The 15,260-nt window shown below is 43.4% G+C and overlaps 1 protein-coding gene across 1 annotated transcript in view; it reads right to left on the reverse strand.

Moving 5' to 3' along the window:
* Nucleotides 1-14,949, reverse strand: part of LIMCH1 (LIM and calponin homology domains 1) — a 190,098-nt gene extending 175,149 nt beyond the window's left edge. The window contains exon 1 of the mRNA XM_067298104.1: nt 14,758-14,949. Within this exon, the coding sequence (XP_067154205.1) occupies nt 14,758-14,853 (96 nt within the window). The 5' untranslated portion in view covers nt 14,854-14,949. The remainder of the gene's footprint in view (nt 1-14,757) is intronic.
* Nucleotides 14,950-15,260: the final 311 nt, after the last annotated feature.

The raw sequence follows: 15,260 nt of genomic DNA on the forward strand, positions 1-15,260 counted from the left end.
TCTTCCTTTTACCTGCTTATCAGCAACAAAACAACATGCATAAGGAAATAAAGTCTCTCCATGCAGCCTGGACCACTGCCAGGACAAACTAAGCTACCAGTTCAAAATAGAAGTGACTCCTGATTTTAATTACAGGAGGAATGCTTGCACATTAGCTTAAAACTAGAGTTCCCGAACCATAATGCACAAGGTAGTTACTTGACTGCCGAGCACCAGAGGAGTGAGAGAAATGGTCACTAAAGCACCAAGTGTCCCCAAAATGCTAAGTATTCTCCTCTAACTGCACATAGGCCACCGGTACTGACAAGAGCTGCTGTTGCCCCCTTCAGAGAAGAATAGGTGGCCAGGCTGGAAGGACGCCATCTGCACCATCAGCACAAACCAGCAGAGAGAAAACACTGGCACCGGTGCCATCACCACCACTCTTGCAAGAATTCCCTTCTCAGGACCATGCTGCCCAAGAGAACCAAGTTTAGAAGCTACAGAAAATCATCTTCAAGGAGTGAACAACACAAATACGCTTAGAAAATCCTTCTTATGGACTTCACCAATTGTTCAAGGAATGTATACAGAGCCCAAAGCACAAATATGGTATCTGTGGTGCCCCAAGAACAAGCAATGCTGAAAGAAGTCTGCTTTTAAGGTTTTGGCTTGAAAAATATTTGGGGGGACGGAGAGGGAAGAAGGGGTAGAAAAAAGAAGAGTATTTATGGTAAATCTTTACTTTTTGCCCACTCAGCAATTAAGCTAAAATTCCAAAAGATTAAGGACGCAGGGCAAGCTAAAATTTTTAAGCACTACAGAATTACTGGTTTTATGGGTCTGCCAAATGACTGCACACTCCAGGCAGAGCATTCTGGCTGCAGAAAGCCTTTAATGCCAATGAATAACTGTTACCAGGAATAATGTCAGCAGAACAGCTGTCAAGGTGAAATGCTGTTCAAGTTTGCTGGAGGAACAACTGCCTGGAGTTGGAAAGTGATACATTCAGCCCAACTGCAATACAAAGAGCAGGAGCTGAGGTGTCGGTTTAACTAACACCTGCCACCAGCACCTTCCACCTTAAAAATGGGAGTATGAAGGAGGCAGACTGAAGCAGCAAAGGAAACCAGCAACTATTCTCTTCAGAAACACAGTAGTGTTAACTCTGGAACAAATTTGAGAGTTATCTCAAGTCTTCTCCAAACAGAAGATGTGAAAAGTCAGTACATATCTGTACTCAGTACTTCTCCCTTTCCATTGAGGTGGGAAGGGATATTAAATGCCAGCATAAAAGAACAGTTAAGAAAATAAACAAACTCACAGAAATTATGTAACAGAGAAGCTCTATTAGGCTCTGCTTAGCCTTGCTGAAGGCAGGTCTGCAGCAGACTTGCTACCATGTACTTCCAGTACAAGGAGATACATTTCTCCTGCATCACCATCAGGTCTGGCACCCTGACTCCAACCCGGTCTCCCCAGAAAAAAAAGGGGAGTGGGTTGGAAAAGCCTGATCTAGATTATACTCTCTGAAGTGCTAATCTGTTACAGCTTGTGTCTTTTGATGCTCTTTATCCAGCCTCTGCGCTTGTCCTCATCTCCTCCTTTCACTCAACTAAATCTCTTAAATTTGTTTTCTCTGCATCAGATTTGGACTGGCTTGTAAAATGGTGAAACAGGATAAGGTTCATTTCAAATGCATTCACCAGAAGCTCAAGGCATAGCAGCTGTGCTGAGCCAAGGCCTCACTTGCTTCGTTGAGCTCCTAGATGCAGCCCAGGAAATAAGGGAGACTGAAATTCTTATATAAGAAATACATTCTGGTTCCTGTGACAGTGCTTCAAGTGGCAACACAGCATTTCAGTCCTTCAAGCAGCACGAAAAGGAAGGCCCATGCAGAAACCCAGGAATGAGCTTATATGAAAAAAACCTTGAAGCTATATGCACTAAAGCATATGAAAATACAGGGAGGCTGGATGACCAACTACACACAAATTATTCAAGTAAGCTTGAGATAGCCATTTTCCCACATAAATATTTGTTGTTTAAAGCACCTGGGACACACAGGATACAGACAGCTGGCAGCATCCATGTGACAAAGATGCATCAAGCACCTTTGGCCACCTCATCTGCTCTGTATTAACAGATGGATTACTGGGCAGTCATGACCTCTTGGTAGCTTACAGAAAACAAAATCCCCTGACCTTCCCTGCACAAACAGCAAGTAAAATGCCCAGAGTGTTCTGGCCAACCGAAAGTCCCATATGAAGTCAGATGGGCTGATGATGAGAAAGAAACAGGCGGTCTGCATTATGAGCAAGAAGGAAGTTGCAGTTCTGTTTCTCAGTTCTATTAGTCTGAATAATGTCACTGCACTAGGAAAAAGCTAGTTACCACATTCTAGAAATTCCCAAATACGCTCTTCCCCTCCAACAGCCTTGTTAGACTTCTGGCAGGAGGAAATCACAGTTCTGAGGAGCAGGATAAGTGCACAACATGCCTCAAACCTTTCTTGCTCTTTATACAGCAGTTTCCTGTAGCACTATAGGGCTAATACAATTTAATACAGTTTGAGACTGCACCATTTCCAAAAAGTTTGCTCTGGATTTGATTTATTTCAAGGCCCTTAATGTGGGAAGTTGAAAAGTAGTTTCCATCACAAAATTCTAAATTGAAAAAGAAAATCCACTATGGCACTTCAGAATTAAGCACTCCACTGAAAAACTAGCAAGTATTGGGGGGAAAAAAAAAACACACAAATACCAGATCTGCTTTTAACCAGAATGTGCACTCAAGACACTTTTGGCTGAAATCCAAACATAAAAGTAAAAAAATAAAACTTACATAGCAGTACCACAGCAAAGAGACTAGCAAACTACAATGAATGGAAATTAATGGATAAAATCCCGCAGCACTGGTAGACAAGTTCTTTACTAAATCTTACTGGAATGTCCTCTCAGAGCTACCCATATGAATTTTCATTAAGTTATCCAACAGCTATCCACAATGGTTTTGCTTACTTTCTCGCCTGAAGCCACTCACAAGAAGCAAAATGATGGGAATAAAGTAACAAAGCACTTACTACCAAGATGCATTTCTAAATGAAAATAAGGATGTTTTAGTTTAGCACACTCTGAAAGTCTCAAGCACTAACTGCAGTGCACCCTTCGCACACGGAGCTGCAATAAACCCAGCTCAATGTGCATCTTTGAAGAGCACCAACACCAAGTGAACCTCTGCAAATCTACTTGGTGACTGCATCCTGGGAGAAATAATCACCAAAAAAGATAAGTGGGGGAGGTGAAATTACTTTGTAAAGCTACTTGTGACTAACTCAAGCTTCACCTGTTTTATTTTTAACACCCTGCTCCCTTTACGCTTACCTCCTCGGGGGAATGTCTGAACTCCTCAGCTGTGCTGTGCCAATCTAAGGCGCTCTGGATGCCAGCAACCACTACGCCACAGCCGCCACCTCCAGTTTAAGAAGTGGCCTGCATGCCCAGACCCTTCAGAGGCTAAAATGTAACATTCCCTGTGGCCAGTACCTCTGATGGGCAGAATATTGCTCTTGACAGACAGCACCTGACAGTCCAGCATACTTGGCAGAGCAAGAAGATGGACAGAGTGGCACTGATCGCAGAGAGGCAGAAAATACGGCCCCAGCAAGACCGAAGATCTGCATGTTCATAATTAAAACGTTTTGAGGGTATTTTTGCTTCTCTTTAGAAAAGCCAAGCTGTTTCTAACAAAAGATCATTTGAGTCGCTTGAAGTTTGTTGATTTATTACTTTTTTCATGTTATTCCAAAACTGAAGGCCCCCTTGTCCAATTAAAAATTATTTTGGGGAGGAGTAGGATGTTAAGCTTGCATTTTATATCATTTCTTCCAACTCAGGAGAGAGTCACCTTTATGATTCACCAATTCTGACATTTTCTTTTTCCTGCTGTTAGTGACATTTTCCTGGGAAACAGTTTGTTTTCTTGGCTATCTGTAATTAATCCCAGCACTGGCACAAGATACACACTGCACGTGCATGCTCCCAAATCAGGACCCTCCCCTGCCCAAACCACAAGTTTAAAACCCATCAGAATCAGAAAAACAATAAACAGAAAAATATTTTTACATTTGCTGACACTTTTTCTGTTTAGATTACATATTTACAATTATGCTTCTGGACTTGAGGAATATTTTAGAAGTTCTCTATTGCAAAGCCTGACATATGGAAGCCCATCGAAATAAAGCACAACAGTTGCATGGAAACAAAGATACACTGAGCGACTAAGGAATTCAGCACTAAACTCCTGAGACACTGGCATCCCTGCCAACGGCAGGCTGACAGAGACAAGCCAGTTTCCTCACTCCTCCCTCCCCGTCCAGAAATCCAGGCAGAAAATGCTCTCTGCCAAGTAGCAGACTTTAGCTAACATATCATGGCTCCTTTTTTAATTAGACAAAAATTGGAAAATAGAAGAAAATTTTAACAAATGCAAGCAACTGATGATAGTTAAAACAAGGAATTATCCAAGAAAATTGAAGGTGGGGGGGAAAGAACTTCAGCGCTTTTCCCCAGATATTTAGGCTTTCATTCTCTGACAGAAGAGTGCAGAAAAATCTGTTATTTAGGACACTGCAAGATCAGTCGAGTAGAAAGTTGGAAGAAGTGGGTTTTGTTTGTTTTTTGTTGTTGTTGTTGGGGGAAGGTGCCCAATACACATATATTTCAGGTGTAAAACATGCATAACCTTGATATTCAAGAACTTACAGCATTAGAGTTATTAGTTCAGCAGTTTCCCAGAACACTTGCGCTCATCTAAAAACTGAAGTGGTAGGTTACGGATTTGGGGGCTGTGCTACATTTCTTTTAAGACATTTTGGAAAGACCTCTAAATTCCTGTAAATTTCATGGAAAACAATGCTTGCAACCTAAAACACCAGGAAGGGGTTTTAATCTCTGCCCCATGTCCTCTGTAGTCTTGCAGCCATTCTGCTCCCATATGAAATCAGTTATTTATGGGCATCAGCCTTCTGTTGCATAAAAGTAAAACTGTGCTTCTCAAGTCGGAGCAAAGGTTACAATTAATTGTGCCAGTCTGTGGCCTGCTGTAGAAACACAAATTAATCTCCGAGTTTCTTGGTCTTCTGGTTTTAGCGGAAAGGACATTTGAGGCTTTTTTCTTCAACTTTGCCACTTTGGAAATAGAGAGTTCCAATACTGAAAGATGCACTTGCACTTTTTTAGTTTGAGTCACAGCATCTCCTTCCAAGAGTCCCCACATACCAACCTCTGTAAGGGATTTCTCATGATGGTGCACTATCAAGTATTATCAATACCTTATGTCAAAGCCATTGACTTGCATTTTTGTTGAAAGCATCAGATCTAAAAAGTTATTTAAGAACCCTTGTGTATTAATCCCTCATATAGATTTCAGCCCCTTACTGTTGTGGAGAAAAACTTGAACCACCACAATGTACAGTCTGATGAACAGAAGGAAGGTTAAAGTCTAATAAACTTTAAAATGATATGTTAATCAAGCCAGATATTTGACTGCTCACAGTTGCAATACTGTACCAACATCTATGGGAAAGGAAATACAATAGGGAAAATATTTACAGTCTCGGGATGCAGATTCCTTTTTTCTTTTTTTTTTTTTTCCCCCAGCACACTGAATATGTGCAGCCAGTTTCCCTGCAGCTTGTGGATAGCCAGAGGGCTGGGACTCTTCTGAAGCCCAAAGAAAGGTCAGATGAAGGTGGTGAGATTTTTGAGGTTGGAATAGTAGAGGGAAAAGGCCCAGCAGAGGTTTTTTCCTTTCATGCTGTTCCTGAAATCCATTATAGGATCACATAATGGAAAAATCCTTGTCTTATTTCCAGCATGGAGCAGTGAGAAATATCTAGGAAGGAGAGATTAATGGAAAGCATTTCCTTCTTACCTTACTCATTCAACTGCACAAAGAGGAACTAAATAATTGCTTCCCTCTCCCTTCACCACGCTGCTCCTGAGCCTGTGAAGCTCTCTATGCATCAGTGACAACCACGCTATAGCCAACAAGCCATAGCAGCATTATTTTTCAAAATCTTAGCTTGTCAAAGTTGCTTTCAAAATCAAGCTGTCTTTGGCATGAGATCTCAAGCACAAGAAACTGTCAGAGCAGGGTTTCTCTTCAAATGGCCAAATAAGTCTGGGGTTTTTCACCTTTTTCCCACCAAAAAAAAGAAGGCACTAGACCATTTTAAGTCAATGTCAGAACTCAGTTCTGATATCAAAATTAATTCTATCATTATGCTAGCTATCCTGCTAAGTTAAGGATTACTAGCAGTGATCATTATATGTACATATATATATATCAAAAAACTATTTAACAATATTAAGCAAGTTATGCTAGAACGAAACAGAGTGACTATAAAGCTAGAGGACTGTTATAATGAAATACTATCATGAACTATCACAGAACTATTTAAGGACTTAACATCTGAATTCTCAAGAATTAAGCTTGCACATCTTTTCCTCAAGGCCCAGAAAGCAAGAGGAATCATTTCAATTCTCTATTGGTCAATTAAAGTGGTACATAGTGATTTAAAAAAAGACCTCATCAAACCAAGGCAATCAATCATATTTACTGTTTTCTAAAATAAAATGGGTTGTTTATTAAAAACAGTTATATTGAAAACTGAAAACATTTTACACTGACTTGAAGAGTTATTACAAAGGAAACTGTAGCATATCCTGAAAATGTCTCTTATAAGCCACAGGAGTTCTGCATTCATATAGAAAACAATCTTGTTCATGTAAACAGGCTCCTGAGCACTACAATAATAAGTAATCAATAAAGTAGCATTAAGAAAAAAACAATTTCAGTTATATTCATTCACCTATCTTCAAGAAGTCATAGATTCACAGAATAATTCTGGCAGGAAGGGACCTCAGGATTCCTCTACTCCAACCTCCTGTGCAAAGCAGGGTCAGCTGTGGGGTCAGACTAGGCTGCTTCAAACTTTGTCCAGTCGGGCACAAAAACTTCCAAGGATGGCGATTCCCCAGCCTCTCTGGCCAACCTGCATCAATACTTGACCATCCTTATGGTGAAGAATTTTCAGTACGCCAGGTCAGGACCTCCCCTGTTTTAGTTTATGATCAGTCTCTCACCTTCTGGCCACACACCTCAACAACCTCCTCGTAGAGGGAGGGGGTAACAGCTAGGGGTGCTGTTAAGTATCCCTGAAGCTGTCAGTTCACCAAGCTGGACAAATCTTGCTCCCTCAGCCTCTCCTTACAGGAGAAGTGCTCCAGCCCCAACCATCTCGCTCCAGCTTATCGATATCATTCATGTACCAGCAGGCCCAAAACTGGATCAAATATTTCAGATGCAGTCTAGCAAGTACCAAGTAAAGGAAAATAACCACTTCTGTCAGTCTACTGGCTATGCTCCTGTTAATACTGCCCAGAATAACTATGAGTGCTAGCCTTCACTGCTGCGAGGACACACTGCTGACTGATGCTTAGTCGGTTGTCCACCAGGTCCCCCCAAGTCCTTTTCAGCAGAACTGCTCCCCAGGCACTCACTCCCCACCCTGTACTGCTGCAAGCGGTAATATGGCCCAGGTTCAGGGCTTTGTATTTATCCTTGTCAACCTTCAAAAGTCCTACAAATTGCAGCTGAATTAGAAGACTGCTAAAATTTGGAGGGCTGACTTTTGGAGGAACCTCTTCACTAGGATTCTCATCTTTGCTGTGAAGCACCAGAGCTGGCATTGCTAGATTATGCCATCTGTAGAGGGAAGTACACTCATTCTGTTTATAAAATAAATTCCAGTAATAGGGTAGCTCTTCATTTCAAGCCAGAGAGTATTCTATTTCTTCAAGAACCTTTCTTACAAGCCTTTCTGCCTCTAGGACACACTGCAGTCCTTTTAACCTGGCAAAATTCTTAACACAGTTAGGAGAAGTTTCAGCTATTAATTTTGATGTCATGTTACTAGTACCATAGTAGCACTGCTGTAGTCATCATGATCTAAGGGACTGAGTAAGGCAAGGCAAGACAGTACTTTTTTTATTTTTTAATGATGTAGTGCAGGGAGAAGGAAGGAAAACTTAGATCTTCAGGGTCTGCATGCTAGACCGTTCACACTTTCCACCTATGCAGCTGCATCAACTGCCCTATTAAATGACACTTTCACTCCTACAAATTTTGCTTTTTCTGTAACATTGTTCTAAAACTGTTCTTGTTGAGATATTTACAGAGAACCAATATGCAAAATTGTTCATCCATGGATGAAAAGTTTCTAGACTGGTAGCTTTTCTAAATAAAAGATAATACAATTTTTATAACCCATTGTGAAATAACATTTCTTAGATCAGCCAACACATTTTAGAAGCTAAAAACAATTTTGTTCTATTGATCAGCTATTTATCCTCGTTACTTGGGAAACATTCCACCTTCATTTCTAGAGGACAAATACTTTCTTTAAAAAAATGCAGTTACCACTAGCAGAACAAGTGGAATGAGGTTAAATAGCCATGTTCAACTGGTCTTCAACACCAATTGCATAATAATGACATTCCATACACTGGTGTTAAGGGCAGATCCTTTTCTTATTTCAAAATTTTAGTAATGAAAAGAGAAATTAATTCAGGTTCAAGACAATTAACAATTCAGTCTTGCACTTCCTGACATTATCCCTTTATCAATAGTATCGTTGTTCTGTTTATTCCCACCCACACTCACCCTCATGCCAAGGGCTACTTGTAACATGGCTTAAACTGATCTCATGACAAGAGAATTGGGCCCATGTATACAGGAGAGGAGGTCGGCTGCCAAGCAACTGGGAAAAAATTTTCTAGAAGGTGATAGCCTGAATACGGGGATCAGAGAGTTTGGGCAGGTTTTCCTACCCTCTTTAAATCAATTTGGCTTTCATTCCACTGAATGACTAATTTAGCCAGAATGAGGAGCATCCCATCTACTTTGTCTGCAGTCATAAAATACTGCCTAGGAGGAGATATAGAGATAAAAATAAGGGAGAACTCTTCTCCAAGTCCAGTACAAATTAACTACACAACAAAGTTATTCTCAATTCACATCCACCAGAAGTCAGCCACAAATCTTTTGACTCTTTATGGCTGCTTTATAGACACTGTGGAAAGGATGCACCTGGCCTAGCTTTAGTTGTCCACAGATCAGGCAACTTGTCTAAGCTATTTGCATAGGTTTCTTCTAGTCTGAGGAACTAGGGTGGAGAGGACACTCCACCTCTCCTGTCATGAAGGGAGAGTTGTGACTAGTGTAGACTCATCACCTAGAAAGTTAAATGCCTAAAGTCAGGTAAGATGAATCCTACCCTATCCACCAAAACTCTCTTCCAGAGCTCAAGGGCATGGTCCAGAGCCTACTGAGGTAACTGGGAATCTCTGCTCCACTCGCTCAGTGGATTTGGAGTCATGTGTAGCACCCTTCCTGCAGGCTGGACCCTCCCCACCGTGAGCAGATGCATTCCTGGCACAAAGTTCCACCACAAAACAACTACCATAATAGATTAACAGGTCAAGCACTACTGGCCTAGATAAACACACTTGTTCACTCCAGTAAGTCCATTCCCAATACATTATGTAAAGTATATGGTAAGACGCTCTTCCAGTAAAAGAAAAAAGGAAGGCTAGACACTAAGGAATCTGAACTGCAGGCACTGCTTGGTGGTTAATTCAAGAGCCAACCAAGTTTCCTCTGATATTTGATTAATATCATGTAGTCTTAAAGCTTTGTGTACCCCCCTACACTTGAATGATTTTATTCAAATACACTCATAGGCAGCTCAACTGGCTTCTCTGGAATTGCCTACTGTAGAAAATATTTGTTGTATTTGATCTATTCTTATCCAAGCAACAGTGAGACTGCAGTGGCACCCCAAGGTCCCAGTCTGGTTCAAGGCTCCACTGTTCTAGGAACAGTACCAATGCCCAGAGGGACTCAATTCCCTACACAAGGATGTAAAGTCTGCTTCAAAGCAAGGTAAAAGTAGATGTCTACACATAACAGGATATAAAAACACTCCTGAAGGATACAGGTTAGTGACGTACTCAGCAAATTAGTTAGCTTAACCAATACTTTCTATAAAAGCAGCTGCATCTCTAATGTCTCTCAAAGTCAGGGCACTCCATTCAGTGTCATACCATATTTTGAAGGTCACATAAACAAACTTCACTGTTCCTCAAGTTCCAGACCTCTACAGCAGATTTTTCAGTAAAGTCCCTTCAGCAATTAGAAAAGATTTTGTCAATGAACTACTTCCATCTCCTTTTAAATTACATTTTTTGCAGTGGGAACCATAAGCCTCAGCTCTCCAGCACTTCATCCCCACCAGGGAGAGACATGCTATAGAAGTTTTGTTTCCAGACCCCTGACACAAGACAGTCACATGAAGTCCATTTGTCTGAGTCACTGTCCTGGTTTTATACCCCTGGTGCCATTTCACAGATACGGCAGTGCAGAAGTGACACGCCTATAGTGCTGTATGATGTGACACATCCAGAAGCACTAAGTAATACATCTGGCCCCATCTCTCCTGCTAACAGCACCGCCGCTGTTACCAACTTAGATTTCAGTTTTGAAGGTCAGCAGAGTTTTAACAGAGATAAATGTTTTGCTAGGAAAAAAAGAAAAACACCCAACAACCCCTCTGACTGGCATATTTCTCCTTAACAAAAAGAATTGTCTAAGAGAATACAGGTGGTAGAAAAGTGGAGGACTTATTAGAAATTATTGCTTTTTAGCCTCTTGAAGGAACAGCAAAGACAAATACTGAACATAGGGGGAAGAGAAAATGTGACTTGTTTATTATTACCATACAACTTTAAAGGAAGCATTTTTATCAGCTGGCAAAGTTTCTAAGGAATACAAGTCTATGGAAAAGACATCCCTAATTGAACCATGTCTCAACAAGGAGGATATAGCATAACAATGAGGCAAGGCTAGGAGGTGTGATTCTGAGATAACAATACCCTTAGGAGTTACACTAGTATTAAATGCAACTTTATTACTCCTATGAATCTTTGAGGCAAGAATAACTCTGTTGATACAGATGATCTTTCAACCATCCATTATTCTAGTTTAAACACACATGCTAGGGAGCCTTGACATTTTAAGATTACAGGACATTAGATTAAATGAGCCTTTTTATTTTGCTGTAGTAACCCATTATACTTCACAAGGCTGATACAATCTTTCAGTGAAACTGAGATGAAGTAATTGAAATGAGATACTGCACCTTTAATAATGTAGATTGATGTAGCGGTCTCACAGGGTTTTTCATTTGGTGCCTTTATTTTGGGTCTTCTGAGTGCTACTAATACGGTTCATTTTATTATTAAGACAGCATTCTCTACTGAAATAGCACATGCCAAGCTAAACTAAAATAATAGAACTGGTTTACTGTTACACAGAGGGAAGCATGGCTGATATTCATGCAAAATTTACTACATGAGCATGGCCGAACTCTGGTTTCCTACAGCAAGTGACTCAGTTGAATCAGAAAGTCCATAAAATTCCAAAATCCCATCTTCTGCAATAAAGAGACCACATCAAATCTATCATCATTTGAAATACTCTCCCAAAACACACAAACTGTTAAAAACATAAGCAGCCTTTACAGCAAGAATCAGAGCCCCGGCCCTTTTTTCCGCTCAGGTGAACCCCTCAGCACTACCAGTTCAGAGCTCCTGGTTCAGGAGACAGAGGGAGAAAGATCCCCTACAAGGATCCACCCAAACTTGTGTGCATATTAGATTCCCCTACTCTGTAGGGTCCAGATTAAAGTAATTCTGGCCGAGAAAAAAGAAAACATCTGACACCCAGGAGCCCTGCTCTGGTGAAAGGTTAAGCACCTAAGAGATACAGAAGGACTTCTGAGACCTCTGGACCAAGGGAAGGGAACTACCTCAGTCCTTCTGAGACCTCTGGACCAAGGGAAGGGAACTACCTCAGTCCTTCTGAGATCTAGACATTCACCATTTTGTGTCTTAGCTCCCCATCCGTAAAAGGAAGACTGTTTCCCTTTCCAGCCCCACCAGAGAAGAAATGCATTGCAGACCACAGGGTGGGTTCCCATCAGTGCTGCACAATGGTGACAGCGCTCACATGAGTATTTAAAACAGATGAGAATCCAACTTGTGAGTCACACAACTTATTTATTCTTTAGAAATCAAAATGCACAACAAGTTCAGAGTTTCTTAGATGTGTCTATCTCTGCCTTAAAATTTCCTTGTGTGGCACTATTTTACAGCCTAAAACAGGTTTTAAGGTACCTCACACTGTTAAGATCCTCACTAGCCTGTCTTCTCCATGCCAAAAGAGTTTCACTACCCTTCTTACAACCATTATTACTTATTTTATTTTGGTTTGAGAGAAAAGTCATTTTAAATGGGCAGAGCTGAGCTGGAAGAGACATCACACTGGAAATTTGCTAATGTCTCTAGGCCAAAGAATAAGTTAATTGAAGAAAATTTCAGAGCTAGCTGAAGTAGATGGGCATGCACAGCATGACCCCCATTTCCAAGTTCTGGTTTTCACCCACATCAGTAGGGCTTGACTCATTGAACGATGATACCTGCAACATTCATTTCTCATATTTCTTTTCTAAATGGATTTTGCTTTTCAATAACTTTGGACCAAAGTGTCATGTTCTGCATAATTTGCTCAGTCCAAATCATCCAAATGTAGAATGGTCAACGCCAATGACATTTTTGAAGAAATAATAACCCTTGCACTCCAGAGCTTAAGCCAAACAGGGATTAAAAGGAAACCTAATATGTTAGGAAAATTAAGTCACATTTGCTTTATAGGTAGCTTCTTCCTCCTTCCTCTTAATAGCACTTTGGGCACTGCTGCAAAGGCAGATGTTTCCCCTGCAATGCCTCCAGTGCCATAGCAATGTTCTGGGCTCCTGAAATGCTCCCTCATGCAAGAGAAAAGCAGCGATAGTAACAGTTCCACAAAGCACATTACAGTTCTGTCATCCATACAGCAATCAGTTTTAAAAAGTGAACAAATAAGCATAAGAAGGTATATACAACTTCCCCTGTACACATGGATCTCTCCGGCCTGCACTGACGGCACAAGGAGTTAAGGTTGTCTTCTGCTCTTCTCATCAGGCCCTGGATCTCACAAGAACAGGTGTAAGAACTCCCGTCAGGGTGAACTGCAGAATAAACTGCCCAAGAGGGGAGTTTCCGCCTGATCCACAAGTTTCTGCTCTTAAACAGGAAGATTTATACTCCCTTAATGATTATTATGCCTGGAGACATTGCTGGCAGCTTCTTTACCTACAGAGTTGCTTAGCCATTGAGTTTTTGGCTTCATTAGCAGGCAGCAGAACTCCCTGTCACAAGGTACGTACTGTATGGATAACAAAGTGACATGCCTGTCTCTTGGTCCTGTATTATATGGAAGGATAAATAGCAACCACTGTATTCACCTCCCTGAGACAACCAGTATTCATTTATATTCTACTTTTCCTCTTTTAGTCAGTCTTTTCCCTATATACCCACCTTTCATTGACACAAAAGCCCTTCTTTTCAGGTTCCTCATTGTTCTTCTGTCTGTGGTCCTACACCAGCCAGCTTACTATGTCAGTACAAATTCAGTGGAGTCTCACACAGCATTACCTTTTTGGCTGATATTGGAGTAAACCATTATTCTTGATATACTGAGAATTTGTAACTGAATTGCCTGAAGTATTCCCCAGAGTTTAAGGGAATATTAAAAAAAAAAAGTTCATAACGATTTGCCTAACCACTGTTGAAAACACAAACTATTGAGGCTTACTAGAAGCTGCAGATTAAATTCAAAGCCTGCAGCTGAAGGGAGCTCTTACCCTAATATCTTGGTTTATACCACCTTCATGCGTGTTCTGTACCAGCAATCAGATGAAGAGCTATTTAAAGCGACTCTATTGTTACACGCCAAAATATTTAACTATTAAATTCCACCCACCACCTGGCTGTCTTCGCATTTTAAAACACGAGCACACAGATCCATTTTTCCGCCCCGTCCGAAGAGCGAGACCGCATTTCTGTCGCCAGCTGAGACGAGCTCCGGCAGAAGGAGCTGCAGGGCTCCCACGGGAGCCCCTGCCCCAGGGACGCCGATGCCGATCCTCCGCGGCCCGGGGCCCCTCTCCGCGACCTGCGGAGCGTTACCTGCGCGGCCGCGGCCACCAGCGCGGGCGAGAGGCGCCTGAGCGGCGCAGGGCCGCGCCAGAGGCTCCCGCGGCCCCGGGGAGCGGGGCGGGGGGTCCCCGCCGACCCCGCGGGGCGCCCCGCTCCCGGCGCCGTCCGCGCCCGCGCCGCGGCTCTGCGCGCCCGCGCCGCTCGCACCTGCGCCCGCCTGTTTACAGCCGCTCCGTTCATCTCAACGCAGCGCCGGCGAGGGGCAATGCGATTAAGAGATTAAGCGCGGGCGAGAAATGCGCGAGGAGGCAGCGGCGAGCGGGCGGCCGGCCGGCCGGCGCCGAGCCGCGGCTCCGCGCCGCTGCGCCGGGGCGCTTTGCCCGCAGTGTGCAGGGCGCGCACCCGCGCTGCCCGGCGGCGGGAGGGCTGCGGTGCCTCGCGGGAGAGCGCAGCGTGAATTAAAATGCCTGCAGTCCCTGAGCCGAGGGGGGAAGAAACTAGATCACCAAACGGGGTGTCCCCAATGGAAGAAGTACGCGTTACACACACACACACACACACACACACACACACACACACACATTCAGCCTGCATCTGTTCCAGCGAGCGAGCTTACCTCGATCCACTTCTGAGCCTCGGTGAAAGCTAGCTCAGGCTGCGGAGAGTCGGGCGGGGGCTGACTTTCTTCCAGCCCTAGCCGGGGACTGGCCATTTGCGGGTCCCCGCCGTGCCCCGGCGGCAGCAGCAGCGCCGGCACGGAGCGAGCCGCCAGCCCGAGGTGAGCCGCAGCGGCGGCGCTGGGAGGCCGGAGGCCGCTGCCTGCTCCTGCCTGCCGCGGAGGCGGGGAAGGGGCGGCGGCGGCTTTGCAGCCCAGCTGGCTGCAGATCGCCTGCGGTAACCTCGCTGCTGCTGCTGCTGCTGCTGCTGCTGCTGCTGCTGCTGTTGCTGCTGTTGCTGCTGTTGCTGCTGTCCTGTGCTCCCGCCCCGCCGGGAGCCGCGCTCGGTCCTCCCTCGCCTGCCGCCGCCCCGCCTGCAACGCCAGCGGAGCTGCCAGCTAAAAATAAAACAGACGGGCGAAGCCGCTTTGCCTTCAGCCTATGCAAATGCCCGCGCCACCGC

The sequence above is a fragment of the Apteryx mantelli genome, chromosome 5, assembly GCF_036417845.1.
Source record: "Apteryx mantelli isolate bAptMan1 chromosome 5, bAptMan1.hap1, whole genome shotgun sequence".
Lineage (NCBI taxonomy): Eukaryota > Metazoa > Chordata > Aves > Apterygiformes > Apterygidae > Apteryx > Apteryx mantelli.